General features: G+C 34.0%; 1 protein-coding gene across 6 annotated transcripts in view; it reads right to left on the bottom strand.

The window, feature by feature from the left end:
• Nucleotides 1–5,801: 5,801 nt before the first annotated feature.
• The window catches only part of ITPRID2 (ITPR interacting domain containing 2), a 37,061-nt gene continuing 26,780 nt past the window's right edge, over nucleotides 5,802–16,082 (bottom strand). For 3 of the 6 annotated variants that reach the window (XM_045559308.1, XM_045559310.1, XM_045559307.1), the window contains exons 15-18: nucleotides 15,328–15,393; nucleotides 14,230–14,694; nucleotides 7,829–7,946; nucleotides 5,802–6,952 (exon numbers count right to left, since the gene is read on the bottom strand). In XM_045559308.1, the coding sequence (XP_045415264.1) occupies nucleotides 7,842–7,946; nucleotides 14,230–14,694; nucleotides 15,328–15,393 (636 nt within the window). In that variant the 3' untranslated portion in view covers nucleotides 5,802–6,952; nucleotides 7,829–7,841. The remainder of the gene's footprint in view (nucleotides 6,953–7,828; nucleotides 7,947–14,229; nucleotides 14,695–15,327; nucleotides 15,394–16,082) is intronic. The other 3 variants (XM_045559309.1, XM_045559311.1, XM_045559312.1) reach the window with 3 other exon arrangements.

Raw genomic sequence — 16,082 nt, forward strand, 5'->3', positions numbered from 1 at the left:
CTCTGAAAATAATTTCTGTCAAAATGTATATACAGAATCTGGGGATTTATGGGTCATTTCATTCATTTTCTCTTTCCCATTATGGGCATTACAACCAGAATGGACCAAAGAAAAGACTCCTCTAGAGAATTAATACCTACTCTAAAAAAGGGTCTAGGATTATACCTGATGAATTATGATGTTATTTGCTTTTTGCTTTCAGCATCTTATACAATTGAAAAACAACAATAATAATCATAAGTTATACCAAAATAAAAATTCACTTTTGTGAATTTTGAAAGACTTGACTAAAATGTTAGTAAAATGAGTAAATTAATAAAAACCATTCTAACTGGGGTAAGGGTAAGATATCTCATTGTGGTTTTAATTTGCATTTCCCTGATGATTATTGATGTTGAGTACTTTTTCATATGTTTATTGGCCATTTGTCTATCTTCTTCTGAGATGCTTCTGTTCATGTCTTTTGCCAACTTTTTAATGGGGTTGTTTTTTCTTGCTGATTTTCTTGAGTTCTTTGTAGATTCTGGATATTAGCCCTTTATGGGATGTCTAGCTTGTGAATATTTTATTAAAAAGTCCAAAACCAGTTTATTAAAAAGTCCAAAACCATGCTGGCATGGATGCAGAAAGAAAGGAATGCTTATACACTGTTGGTGGGACTGCAAATTAGTACAGCCTGTATGGAAAACAGCATGGATATTCCTCAAAGAACTAAAAGTAGACCTACCATTCCATCCAGCGATCCCACTACTGGGTGTCTACCCAAAGGAAAAGAAGTCTTTTTATCAAAAAGACACCTGCACTCAAATGTTTATAGCAGCACATTTGATAATTGCAAAGATGTGGAATCAACCCAAATGCTCATCAATTCATGAGTGGATTAATAAAATGTGTTGTATATATGCCATGGAGTACAACTCAGCCTTAAAAAAGGATGGATTAATGCCTTTTGCAACAATTTGGAACTAGAGACCGTTCTCCTAAGTGAAGTATCTCAAGAATGGAAACAAACATCACATGTACTCGCTATTAAATTGGAACTAACTGATGAGCACACATGTGCACAGAGGGAAGTAAAACTCAGTGGAAATCAAGCAGGCGGGATGAGGAAGAAGGGGAGGGGCAAAAACCTACCTAATGGGTATGATGAACACTATTTGAGTGACGGGCACAGTTACAGCCATGACTCAAGCATTACAAAAGCTATCCATGTAACCAAAACATTTGTACCCCATTATTTTGAAATTAAAAAAACCCAGAACATGTCATAAATATTGTCCCATGTCATTAAAAATTCTCCAAAATACTTACTTGGTTATATTATATTGACACATAAATATTAAACCATTAGTTATTTGCTTATTTTTCTCTAGTTGGAAAATTAGGCAGTTTCCAGATTTTGCTTTTATAAATGTGACGAATATCATTATACAAAATCTCTACTTTTAAGCACCAATGCCAGCCATGTTTATCATTTAAAGATGATTTCTCTCCACCCGCCCCAAAAATAAATAAAAATAAAATTAGTAAATGGTAAAACATGTCATACAAAATTAACTTTGTCATTAGTTCCTTGTACTCAACAGTTGTTCATTAAATGTCCAGTGAGTCTAATTGTGATGAGATTTCAGAATAGAAAAATAATAAAATATGCATGCTTAATATTTGTCCTTAAAATGCTTGTCTGTTTCTAAAAGCAGGAGGGGACCAGTTTGTATCTACCCCGTGTCCATACTAAGATTTAGCCAAGCTAGATATGAATTAGTTGATTTAAATAACGGTGTTCTGGCAGAAAGCAAGAGAGCTTGCCAGCACTCAAGGAGGACAGGGGATGGGAAGGACAGCAAAATATCTGTCCCAAGTGCTTTCACGCAAGCAGAAACAACCAAAGATACTTTCATAAGGGATTCGTGTGAGAAAGCTGAGTTGTAAGCTACGATGCTTTGCCGCCCACTTAGCGAGGGGTGATAGAGCAATGGAAGCATGTTCTCCACTTCCTTACAGTGTGAGGTCATCATCACTGTGACCCACTGAAGACCCCAGTGGAAGATTAGGGGTGCACTGGGGCCCTCAACAGAGAGAGCAAGAGAAAAGGAGAGCACTTGGTATTGACTTATAAGGACTGTTGCGAAGATGTGTGAATAACTCTTGGGGCCCTCCAATATTAATGGATGAGGTTTAGGAGACTCTGGTCATGCCTAGCACCTGATAGAAGAAGACAGAAAAATATGTCTATCATCATTTGTCATCATGGGATGATGAGGACTGAGTAAACACGTTATTTTATTCAAATGTCAATATTTTACATGTATCCATAGGTTCATAACAATATAAGTACTTTCTGACCAAACATAAATCAAGACATTCACACCTGAGATTTGACTGATGACACTAAAAGCAGTCTCTGCCCAGGCACAGGGTTATTATGGTAGACGTTTGTGAATAGATTCATCAGATAATACCTGCTTTACAGTACTTCAAGGAGTTTTTTTTTCCTTACCTTGGCACTGTAGAAATAATAAAAGGAATTATTTGAGAAGTACTGAAACAAAACGATGAATCATCTGTACGTGGATTTACTAAACAATGAACTCAGGAACGCGAATAATGAATTATGTGTTTGACACAGGTGTGGTTGTTTTTAATCACTAATCTCTTTCCAAAAGAAATGGTAAACTCCTTCAAACGCCAATGACTCTAAACAAATTCCACATCCTAGAGCTGATCTTCTCTTTCTGCGGCATCTCTAGACTAATTCTTTCCTTTTAGGGTCTCATTTTGCTTCTTGATTGGTTGGCTCCAGAATTCAGACTGTCTTTGCATTTTCTCAACATCCAATCTGTTACCTGCCATCATCAACAGCAAAATAGCTCTTTGCTCCTGCCACACAGCCCATCCTATACCATCGCACATTTTCATGATGCCTTAGGTGGGTCCCCCGGTGGTCTCCTTCCTATGTGCTGTGCTTACATTTGTTCTTCATTTTGAACTTTGGCTGTAATAAAAAGTTTCTTTCCTGCTTAACAAATTCCTTCCTTCAAAGCATCTGGCAGACAGGTAGTAAAACCTACTATTCTAAATGCTTGCTACTACAATGCAGTCCATGAACTGGCACCGTCGACCTCACCTGGGAGCTTCTAGAAATGCAGAAATTTGGACCCCAAAAAGTAGGACATAGACCGACCCATAATCTTCATTTTTGCAAATTCTCAGGTAATTTGATTTGTAAGAATGTTAAAGTTTGAGAAGCATTGCTGTAACCATGAGCTAGTTTTTTTGTTCCAAAGAACAATATTTTTGTTGAAAATTTGAAACCAAATAATATTCACCCTCTATATAGTAGCAGAATCAGGGGATCCTTTGCCAGTTCTTGGTTTTATTGCTTGAAAGAACACAATAAAGATGAAAAATTCAGGCCTGGATCTGTAAGTTCATATTCTGTCCCTTCCATTTAATGCTTAATTTGCCAAACCTCATCTACCTGTTCCCCTCTTTCTACCCATCACCACCACAACGTCTAATGGTCTTTGAGCTGTGCCAAGCACTGTGCTAAGTTCGTTTACATTCATATCTAACAACTCTGTGAAGTAGGCCCTATTATCATGGAATGAGCAAGTAAGCTAATTGTTTACATAAGATTTAGTCTCCTTTGGGGTATCCAAAGAGACCCTCATGAAGAAAATAGACCCTGATGTTTGTTTGATATGCCTGCTTATCTTTGAGTACATTCCTAACATACACTGAGTACGATGACATCCTGTGTGTGAGGTACACTTATGACTTAAGAGTTATTACTTCTGACAGTATTACTTATTACGCTGATATTCTGTATGTAAACTATTATTCAATGAGTAATAAATAGAACATCAGTTGTGGAAATGAGAAGAAAACAAGGTAAAAGGCCTGATTTAATAGAAATATAAAACTGTATAGGAGAGGAAGTATTAGATATGACGTCTTAACTTTATACATTTAAAATACAGTAAGTGGTAATTAAATGTTTTCAATATTCATAAATAATTCTAACAGCCATACTACAAAGCTTCAATTATAAGAAGATAGAATGTTTTCTCTTTCCGCTTCCCTAGAAGTGCTATCATTTTTTTCCTTTCCAGGAGAGGAAAAAGAACAAAGAACCTATGCTTCTGTTTTGCCTGACTCCTTCCCCAGCACCACACTCTCATTTGGACAGGTGAGGAACATGGGCAATATAGCACTTTTCCAGGAAAGCCCCAAACTTACTTTCTGTTCACATTCTTTTACGTATACTTTACTGCATTCTTATTCTCCTTGAAAAAGTGTGAAGATGGCCAGCTGAGCATTATTAACTGAGGAAATGCACATTTTAAATGTTACTGAAGTTCAACTGAATATTCTTAGAAGAACAACATATATTCCAAGTCTGAGAAACTGCCCATTTTTGACAATGGCACATCATTCACAGCAACTCCAAACCTCTAAATCACCATTTCAAGATTCTTTTTCTGCTATGCCTTCTTTGTGCAGGCTCTTAGCACATGTACAAGCTATGGACAACTTGGCGTTTTTATTTTTTGAGATAGTGTCTCACTCTATTGCCTGGGCTAGAGAACAGTGGCACAATCATAGTTCACCGCAACCTCAAACTCCTGGGCTCAAGGGATCCTCCTGCCTCAGCCTCCTGTGTAGCTGGGACATGTCCCACTACACAGAGCTAATTTTTCTAGTTTTTGTAGAGATGGGGTCTTGCTATGTTGTTCAGGCTGGTTTCAAACTCCTGGCCTCAAGCTATTCCTCCTGCCTAGGCCTCCCAAAGTGCTAGGATTACAAGCATGAGCCACCACACCCAGCCTTGGTATTTTTTAAGAACATTGCTTCCGTCATGTGCAAGGTAATTCAAACTCAATTTATGTATTCTGGATAAACTTTGCTAATGTTCTGATTTGAACCCCATCCTTTCCACTTCCCATTCTTTAAGATTTTACTCAAACTACTTGACCTTAATAAAGACTTCTCTGACTACCTCTGCCTAAAATTTCTCAAATTCTTTTTATTATTCTTTGATATTTCTAAACCAATCCATAAATTAAAAGATGCCTTGTTTTTCCATCTTGTTTTTAGACGCTTTCATTTTTCATTTCTGTATAGCAGCTAGCATGGTGGCTCAAACATAATAGCTTTCAAGTATTTATGAAGTCCACAAAGATTTAAAATGGGCAGAGGGAAGATAAAACTCTAATAATGTTCAGGTTCATTTTATTTCATTCCTATACTATTTATTTGCCCATTGGTTTAGCCTATTATGCAATTGTTATATCTCTAATATTTACTATCAAATTCTGGGTATCGTGCATTGTCAAAAATGAAGTAAAAGCGGCTACAAAACTGAGTAGTTAAAAATCACTGATGCCTGTACTACTGCTAATAGTAAGTGGGGTGTTTGGTTTATATGTACTATTACTACTGTTAGAAATAACTAAATTGCTGAATAATTTGAACAAAGAGTAAAAGAATATTTTAATATCCGTTCTTTGCAGCTTAATTTTAAAGAGAGTACATTTTAAAGAGAAGTTTTATTTGGCCTCAGATGGTAATCATTATGACCACAGAACTAGATGAGCCCAAGAGGCATTAGTCCATGCCCTCTTTCCCAGGTGGTCTATCTTAACTGAATTTTTGAAAGCATCATAGACACCTCTCTAGGAAAAGAGAGTAACAACTATTAGTTGTATGCTGCAATTCTTTCGGACCTTATTTGTTACTCATTAGATCTAATCCAAATTCTTCACACTGCAGTTCAAGAAAAGAAACCACCAACAACATTTTAGGCAAAATAAATACTTTATTGTTTTAATTTTTTCTTTTTAGAAATCATCCTTTGTGTGATATTTCGAACATTTATAACCTTGATATTCTTTCAAAGAACACTGTTAACATCTCAACTATTTTGATTAAAATATCACACACAAAGAAACATAATAGGAGTTGAAAATTATGATGCTAAAAGAATAATTTTAATAACATTTGGTTACTTTACACATTTATTAACACATATAAAACCAAATAGGAAACCACTTCCTTTTCCCCCCCCCATAAAAACAAGAGTTTTCACTGGTTAAAACTGAATTAAAATCATTTATGTATGAGAACAAATGTAAATTACTTCTACTTTGAAAAAAAAAAAACCAGCTTATTCATTTCTATCCATTCAAGTCATAGGCCCCATTATTTGGATGATACCCTATTATTTAGTCTAAAAGACAGAAGAAGAGACATCTTCTTATAATAAAGAAGTCTGGCCAATACAAAAAGTACATAGTGTTTAACATAAGGCACATTACCAAAGAAAAATACTACATAAGCTATAATAAAATTACATTTATCTTGGTGTAAGGCAACAAGACTTACAGTGTAAGAACATTAAGTAGTTGTAGGTAACCTCATATAATTCTATCCTACTGCTATTAGTAACCTCCTCAAGAATTAAAAGCAATTTTTACAACAGAACAGTTTTTCTTCTTGGAAGTGACACTAATTAACAGCAGTGGAGGGAAAATCATTGGTTGCTTCAAGCTCTCAAAAAATGAATCAGTTATTGCACAGTAAATACCTCATAGAGGTCAGTGTTTTAAGAAGCTAGTCTGAAGAAGTATGTTATTTATAAGTTGGATAAGTCTGGAAGTCTTCAAGTTTTATAATTAATTCTAATAGAGAATCAAATGAAAAATATTGACATACAAATAAATATTAGGCTTTTCAAACTGCTACAATTTTGATAGTTTAGAGAAGAGCAAAGTGCCTAAGTTTCTACATAGATTTTTGAAAAAGATATGCATAGAAGAAATACACAATTGTACATTGTATACAGTAGCCCAGCTCAGCAGCAAGTATCTTCTGAAGCACAAGTAACACCTCCACCAGTGTATATTACTGATACCTCCAATATTACACAGCTAATAGGATTCATGCCAACCTTAAAAAAGAAAGAGAAGTCTACTTTAAACATTTTTCAAATACCATTATTAAAAGATTCTTTTAGAAGGAGATGAGAATTTTATTCAAACATATATACGTATAAACATGATCTTTCTGTGATTTCCATACATATTCCTAGGAATGAATTCTTTTATCTCTGGCTTTCGAGAAAAAAATCTCATTAGTTGCTTTACAACATAGTTTATCAAAATATTTTTCCCATTTCTACAGCTAAAATTATATATTATACTTTTCAAATTACATTTTTGTTTCTCTTGCTATAGAATGAATATTTTTAGTTCTATTAAAGGTATTATTCTACCAAAGCATATTATTCCTTTTGGCATTCACCAAATATTACTATTAATATATATTTTATGAAATGTAATTAGACCCATGAGAAAATAAAATTCATTTTAATAAGTAAAACACAAAATAATTTTTTAATAAATTATAATTAGAAATGGATCTATGGAATATGTTTCTTTAAAAGATAAAATAATTAGGAAAGACACTACAAAGTTTTGATTCTCAAAATCTTGTTCCATAAATTGTACATTTTGAAATACTTTTATAATCAATGCTTTTAAAGATTCAGGTGTAAAAGTCCAACTCCAGGATTTATTTACTACAATAAAATTCCACTATAATGACCTAATATAGATAATTTCCTGGAGATTAGTGTGACGAGATTTGACTTGCTTACACTTCAAACAGGGTTGTATGAGGTTTTCAAACTGTAGGATAACATATTACATACATTCTAAAAATCAAAATTTAGCTAGAGAACCAGCTTGTATACTAAGGAAACAAAGAATTAAATGCCAAGTACTAATTTATATTTAGCTAAACAAAGAAATTCAGAAAAATTTACCTATAATTTCCATTTAATGATTATCTTGCTTAGAATTAGATGCTTTACTTGAAGATACTGCTGCCAAAAGTCCACTTACAATTTCCCGTCTGATTTCCCCAACAATAGATTCTTTAATCTAGAATGAAAAATAAGAGAAAAATCAGAACTTAACAATATGAGTGTAATTCTTTTTTTTTTCCTGTTTTTAGAAAAAAACAAATAGCATTTAATTTCTGTAGTCAGCTAAACCATAGAGAAAACTAGAACCTTCATGCCATACAGAGAGGGAGTGGGGAATCAAGTCGATCTAGCCTCAAACCCAGGTCAGACTCTGCAGTCTTATCCAGCATAACTCAGCTAACTAGATTATAAGATATCACAATTCTTAAATTGAGAACATTAGAAAATGTTATTTCATAGATTAAAAAACATCTAGTAAATACTTTACTTCATGACACAAAATAACATGGAAGGACTGATTAAATGTTTTTTATTATCGTCTACCTTTGTAAGGTAATCAGCAGGATACACAAGTGCTCTCATTGCTTTAAAAAAAAAAACCCCATTAGTGGCATAGTAATATACAGGTATAATGCCTGTTTACACCAACTGAAAGCAAAATATCCAAAGAAGTTGTAAGAAATTATATATTGTACTAACTTGTGCATTTGAAATGAAAGAAAAAATTATCATTTAGTACAATTTATTTTAAAATACAAAAAAATCCTCAAAACCATCGTAAACTCTAAAGAAATAACTTTTTCTTTAGTTGTATGGTACAGTTGTCACCTGCCTAAAGCTCTGCTTCAGATAAGGATATACATCTCATTTCATTGTAGGAAAAGGCAAACAGATCTGGGGCAATGACAGTTCCATCAGGTTCTCCAGATGTCCAAACACTACATATGCCTATCCCCACCTTTTCTCTCTAATGACACAGCATCACCTTCAAATAGCCCTTTGTGAAGGCTTTAAATGTTTATTTCCTGAAATAAACTGAAAATACCTTCGAAATTAGCACTGGAGACGCTCTCCACCAGCTTTTAAAAATTCTACATTTCTACAGTATCCTGTCAGCCACAATGATCTATCTCCTAAAATGTTCCTAAGTATATCTCGAACACATCTTAATTGAAGTCTTTCCAAAAATGGCTCTGTATTAATCAGTCATGCAAAACTGGTACACAATACATAGATTTATACATAGTTATTCATAGAAACAAAATGCTTCTTAGCGACCAACCATCTGTACTGGAATATATTTAAATAAATACAAGCTTTTCATTTTATCTGCTATCAAGATTTCAAACAGCACCAAAAGTTTTTGAAGTTCATAGGACTTCAGATTTACTTTTTAAATAAGTATGTGTTGGATACAAATATTTTAAAAACCAGAATCTCTTAGCCATAGTATATAAAGACAAATACAATATGCTGAATCCGAAACATTGAAAATAATTTATATTTTACAAGACAATGAGTAGTACAGTCTTTCCAGTCCTGCCGAGAATGAAATATTGCAATTTTATTACATTCCATCATTCTTCATCATTCTTAAAAAAAAAACTAGCCAAATAATATTCTTTACAAACCAAAAATGTGTGCCAGCCTTTTTTTGGAGTGCAGACATTACTGCAGTAAAACATACGAGAATCTCTGTGGTCAAATATGCTATAATCTATCAATAGATGAACACAAAATGAATTCTGAAAAATGAGAGACTAGCATGGGCTAGAAGAGGAAAAAGATATTATCAAAGAAGGAAGACTTTACATTGTAGGTCATGAAAAGTTACAACTATTTCAGATGATGGTGGAGATTGAAAACTTTAAAGCAAGAGAATCTTGGATGAGAAGGGGAGTATAATGGAGCCTGACTGACAAGACAGTTCTTTCCGGGGTGTAGAAGGAAATTAGGACAGGAAGGGTGAGGCCAGACGGAAGGTGTACTGTGAGCTCCTTCAGGGAGGGGCTGAGGTTTCATTTATCAAGTTGATAAATTACATACAGTAAGCACTCAATAAATGTCTGGATGAATCAATGAGAGAGCACAAGAGACGAACATCAGATACAAGAAGAGAAAGAACAAAGAACTACAGAAAGACTAACACTGAACATGACAAAATGCCTTTAAATAATTTATTGAAGGAATAAATGTATGGACAAATAAATTAGTTCCAAAGTCTCCCGCGCTACAGAGAGGCTGGAAAGACTAGGAGTGAGAAAATTCCACTGAGACTAATAGTAAAATTACTTTTATGAGCACAGTTTCCAAACAATGGTGTAGGCTGAAGACAAGACTACCTGAGATTAAGAAGGGAATGCTTACTGACAATGCAAAAAGACCGACGGCACATCTAAAGCATGGGGCAACATATCCACTTAATGTGTACCTACTGAGTGCCTACCATGTGGCAGCCGTTATATTAAGTGATCACTAAAAAAAGTTTCAATAAGCACACATGGGCAAGCTGTTTATTTACCAAAATACATGCTTAAAACATGTCAGATGTACTGTATTAAAGATTCTGAAAGGCATGAACCAAGTCTAGGCACTTGAATAAACAAAGAAGAACTCTTTAAACACAAAGCAATCTATGTTTACTCTCTGACATTTAATTCTGTTGAATTTGCTTCTGTGGGCACATATTCATTCATTCTATTAAGTACTTTTTATTTACACATATACATACATTTTTAAAGTAACTATAAACAGTTTCGGGCCACCGATCCCATGCATCACAGATGACTGTGCAAATTTTAAGACAGTGTACTTTTTTCCTACTACAATGTTCTTAATATGCACAGAAAAAGGGTATCTTTAATCTGACAAAAGTTTAGTACTGAATAAGTGTATTAAATGGTTGTCTGAAAGGACTTTCTTTCAATGTTCTCTTTCAAAAACAGAATTCTTATTGTATTAACACGTTATAAACGATGAAAACACTCTTTTTAAAAACCTCACTTATGGTGCAATGAAAGAAACAAAGGCCTGACAGATATTATTGTTTTCATGCACCCATGAGTGCAATGAGAAAACTTCCTTGAAAGTGCCTGGAAAACATATTTAATCCTCACCTGCAAAACTGTTCAACCCAAGATTAAATCTTGCCTTCCTAAATGGAGGCTTTGTTAATAGGGTTAAGGGCTCAGAATTTACTGGGAAAACAGAATCTAATTTAATTATCTTGGTAGATGATACACTAAGCTTAAAAAAAACCTGGAATTCGGTACCATGTGTATTTCAGTAAAAAGATTAGCAATTTGAAATGAATGGAATAAAAACTATTCTGAATTTTAAATACTTTGCAAACAAACTTGAACAGGAAACCACTGCAACTGAGCTGATATTAACATAAATTTTTTTTTAAATTATAACTGGCATTAAACTAACTTATCTAATAATATGTGCTTTTAAAGTACTTCAAAAGAATTTGTTTTCTTCAGTGTAGTAATATTCCTCTTATGCCTTGATCTCTATATATTTTGATTGGTAAGTCCTTCTATGTAGACCGTAAAAGAGTACATGTTAAACCCAACTTCCTCCAAATTATGCCAAACTCTGAACTAAGTAGTTTGTAATTAATGGGTTTAGTAACAAATTCTGAAAAATTCTCCAAACATTTGTCTTGCATGTCAGTTTAAATGTCTGCAAATAATAAAAGCTTTCATATTTAATGGAGATTCTTATAAATGATTAATTTTCTAGGACTAAGGAAGCCTAATGAGAACAACCAACTTTTTTCAATACTATGCTTTAATGGCCAAAGATTCAATGTTCTGGTCTAAAGTGAATGCTTTACTCCCAGGAAATTACTTAAAGCACATATCAGGCCATCATAACTTTAAAAATGAGAATTCAAGTGTGCATTAAAGGGAGTATTTTCACCAAACAAACGACATAAAATTTTCAAGCAAAACTTTCAAACTAAAGCAAGGTAAGGGGAACAAAAACATCAAATTTCTAGGGGAAAAAAAGGTACCTTAAAATCTATTTCCTCAATTAGCAAACGTACTGTGAAAAAGAACAATTATTTAATTTCACTCAAAAATTGATCTTTGATATAAAACATGTAAACAGGAAAGGATTACTAATCACAAGCACATCGGACTGGGCAGAGTGGATGTACAGAGTTTGCTAGACATTAGCCAGCCATAGCCAACTTACAAAAATAATTCTATTTGTAGGACAAATAAATTTATAGAGTTACACTTTTAAGGCCGGGCTCACGGTGGCTCATGCCCGTAATCCTAGCACTCTAGGAGGCCGAGGCAGGAGGATCGCTTGAGCTCAGGAGTTCGAGACCAGCCTGAGCAAGAGCAAGACTCCATCTCTAAAAAATAAAAAAAAAAAAAATTTATAGAATTACACTTTTAAAACTTTTAAAAGTTTTAAAGTTGGTAGAGTCATGTCATGAAAATAAATTACAGACATGCAGTCATGTAGTCTTCTGCTATAACACTAGTTTTGAAAATGTGAATTTGTTTTAAAATGATTGAAATATTAGGAAACAACTTGCATATAATGCAAATTTCATGTTTGCTTACATGCAATTTCATCCACAGGAAACACTAAGTGAACACAGAACACTGCATTTGGCTGAACCTAGGAACATAGTACACAAATGCACACACCTTAAACATCTACCAGCTATCTCAGTTATCTCTTAAGAGCCACACCCATCCCCATCTGGTGTTAAAACTTTCTTTCAGATTTCAGTTCACCCTCCTTCCACTCCTTCACAGTAACTCACAAGTTGCAACATTTCCAAAGCCCAATTCCATAAACTTCAGGGTTTTTTAAGGTAAAGTACCATATTTATTGTAATATTTATATACTTCTTAACCATTTAACATGTACAGTCAGCCCTCCATATCCTCAAGTTCCCCAACTGTGGATTCAATCAACCACAGATAGAATATATTTGAAATAAAAAATAAAAAAATAACAGTACAACAATTTTAAAAACATAATATAACAGCTATTTATATAGCATCTAAATTGTATCAGGTATCACAAGTAATCTAGAGATGATTTAAATTATACGGGAGGTGTGCACAGATTATATGCAAATACTACGCCATTTTATATAAGGGACTTGAGCATCCACGGATTATGGTATCTGCAGGGGTCCTAGAACCAATTCCCCTCAGATACCAAGGGTCAACTGCATAAAACTGCTACTGTGTTCATTAGGTTTCTATCTTTTGTCTTTTTAATATGTCACTGACAAAGTTATAATGTTATGCCTGTAATTCTATTTTCCCCATAAACCCTGTGGTTTTTACTGCATGAGTTTGTATGGCAGAGATTTTCAGGAGCACATGTATCCTATTACAGGAGGACTGACAGTATTTATTTCCAATGAACTCTTAAGCTTCCATCATGCAGCTATAAATGATAGCTCATTAAAAAGGAATTCTCCCTTTTTAAATGATGCATACTATTCCTTATTACCTGATCTTAGCGCTAAAAAGAGTTATTTTACTAATTTTATCAACCTTTGACTTTTCATGACTAACTTTCCTAAATTTTTGCAGTTCTGGTAATCTAGAACTATGGTAATGCTTCAGGTTCTCATGCTGCTATCACCATCTTTTCTTACTGTATTCCAACTTTTGAACAACTCATATAATTTCTACACTTCTCCACCCAGCAAACCAAAGAGATCAAATTCTTTATAATTATTAAAATCACAACACCATTTTCTCAGGTCAACTGAAACTATAAAATGCAGCTTTTAATCCTGGAAGAAATCTCAATCGTAATCCCTCTTGGGAACAAGAAGTCCAAAGAGTTTGTCACATGTTTATCTATTTTGAGCACTACAAATACTTTTTTCACCATAGTGAATAGAAAATTGCAACTATTTCACACTGGGTATGAAATTTGGAAAAAAGCCATTACAAACATATCTTAATAGACACTAACTGGATCAGTGGGAAAGAATCTAAAAGCTCTCTGAAAATTACAAAATATTGTGAATCAAAAGAATATCTTATAAATAATTAACATTCAAATAAAATCTCCTCTGTAGAATGACAGTTACCAGAGCCTGGGAAGGGTAGTGGGGAGAAGGGGATAAAGTAGGGATGGTCAATGGGTGCAAAAATACAGTTTTTAGATAGAATGAACAATATTTGAGAGCACAACAAAGTGACTATAATCTCAATAAATTAGGGTATACTTTAAAATAACTAAAAGAGTGGAATTGGAATGTTCCTGACACAAAGAAATGTTCAAATGTTTGAGGTGATGGATATCCCAACTACCTTGATTAATTCACACCGCCTGCCTGCATCAAAACATCACATGTACCCTATAAAGATATATAACTATTATATACACATAATAATTTTTTAAAAATCTCCTCTAATACACATCTCCAAATAAATGAATTAAGCATAGATTTTACCGACCTCTCGAATAACTTGCTGCAACTCATCTTGCTCTACACTTTTATGCATTTCCTCAGCAGCTGGCATTACTGGGAGTTTTCCATGTCCTTCTTCCACTTCAGATTTAGGTCCTATGACTTCTGGGATTTCTTCAGCTGCTTCAACTTCCTCAGAACTTTCCAAATCTGGAGGTGTCTGCACAGAGCCTGTTCTAGAAGGGGCAGTTGGCGTTAGGGCCACCGATGCTCGGAATACTTTCTTCCTTGCCACTGACTGGGTTTTCGGTTTGTTCACTGAGGCACTAGAAGGTACTCCAGTTCTTCTGTTAGCATGAGAGGGGCCAGAACATACAGAAGACGACTCTGATGTCGCTTGGGAAAAAACAGATTCTGAGCTTTCTCCAGGAGGAACCTCAAATCCCATTTCTCCAAGTCCCAGGCCTAATTCAGACTTCAGGTATGACTGCTCCTGCATCAGTTCAGTGACCTGGAGATCAGAAAAATTGTTACTCTTCTCTCTTGAAATTAAGACGAGTAGTTAAAAAGAAGGCTTAAAACCTAGTTGTGATTACTGCCAAAAATCACATAACTTGTAAAGTTAATGTGTTTCATTAATTTAGTGACTACTCGATTTCATTTGTAAAAACAGCAAGTCAAATTTAAATTCCCAGTGAGATCAAGCAATACGACTGGTAACGAGAATACACAGTGGGATGACATTTTACTTGTTACCACATCGGTGTCCACATTACTTGTAAGGAAGAGTAACTAGTGAAAAACAAAATAGTTACTCATAATGCTTTTGCCTCAAATAAACCAATTTGTCTAAAATATAGCACGTTTCTCCTGGAGTTAAAATTAAATACTTTTTATGGGACATTATTTCCTTTATGTCATAAAGACGAAAAGTCACTATTGCAATTAAGCTGGCTTTCCAGTAATTTAGGTACCAATGGACTTTCAGAAACGCCAAACTCACTTCCAATCTATTTAGTTGTAACTTATCAAATTCTGTATTTAAAAGAAATAAACATACATTTCATCTACACTAGGAAAACTGCGTGTTTATGAAATGTTGTATCATTCCCTTCCCCAGTGATTTAAAAGGAGAGAGGCTTACTGGTTCCATTACATTCAATGGAGAAGGGCATGACAAGTTATCAGCGCTTCTACTGCCACACATTCCCTGAAAAGGTAAGAACAATATTTTTATTTTTATATGTATGTATTTTTTTTCAAATTGCAAGAGTTTGATAATAAAAGAAATTGGCTAATTTGTGCCCTGTAGCATCCCTTTATGTCACCTCGGTCACCCTCAACTGTCATTGATCCTATAAAATGTGCTGTTGCAACTGAAAACTGATACAAAGTGCATAGAGGATGTTCTGATTCTCTGCTGTCACCAACACATCTTTCTCAGAATGACAGATCAAAACCATGGAAAATATATTCATTAATGATATAGAGTATTCTTATTTTATGCTATACATACATATGTGTGTATACACACACTCTTACTCTATTCTACTCCATATGTGCATATATATGTTATGTGTATGTGTACATATCCATTTATTTTTAACCAAATCAAATGCATTGCTGAAGTATTAAATAATAGAGAAAAATTCATTATTTCACCATTTCAAAGCAACATAGTCTACAACTTCAAAGATACTGGCAAGAATAAGAATATAACTGCTGAAGTTCAAATTTCATGGAAAGAAACATTAGAAGTATGAAAAGTGGCACAAAATAAAGGCAGTGTTTCTTACTATTCTCTTGGTTGTATATATGTTTCCTATCTAAACATCTCATTTGATACCTTAAAAAACATAAAGGAAAAGAATCTAAAACAAAGAAAAAGTTTAAAAAGGA

Source organism: Lemur catta, chromosome 8 (assembly GCF_020740605.2).
Source record: "Lemur catta isolate mLemCat1 chromosome 8, mLemCat1.pri, whole genome shotgun sequence".
Taxonomy (NCBI): Eukaryota; Metazoa; Chordata; class Mammalia; order Primates; family Lemuridae; genus Lemur; species Lemur catta.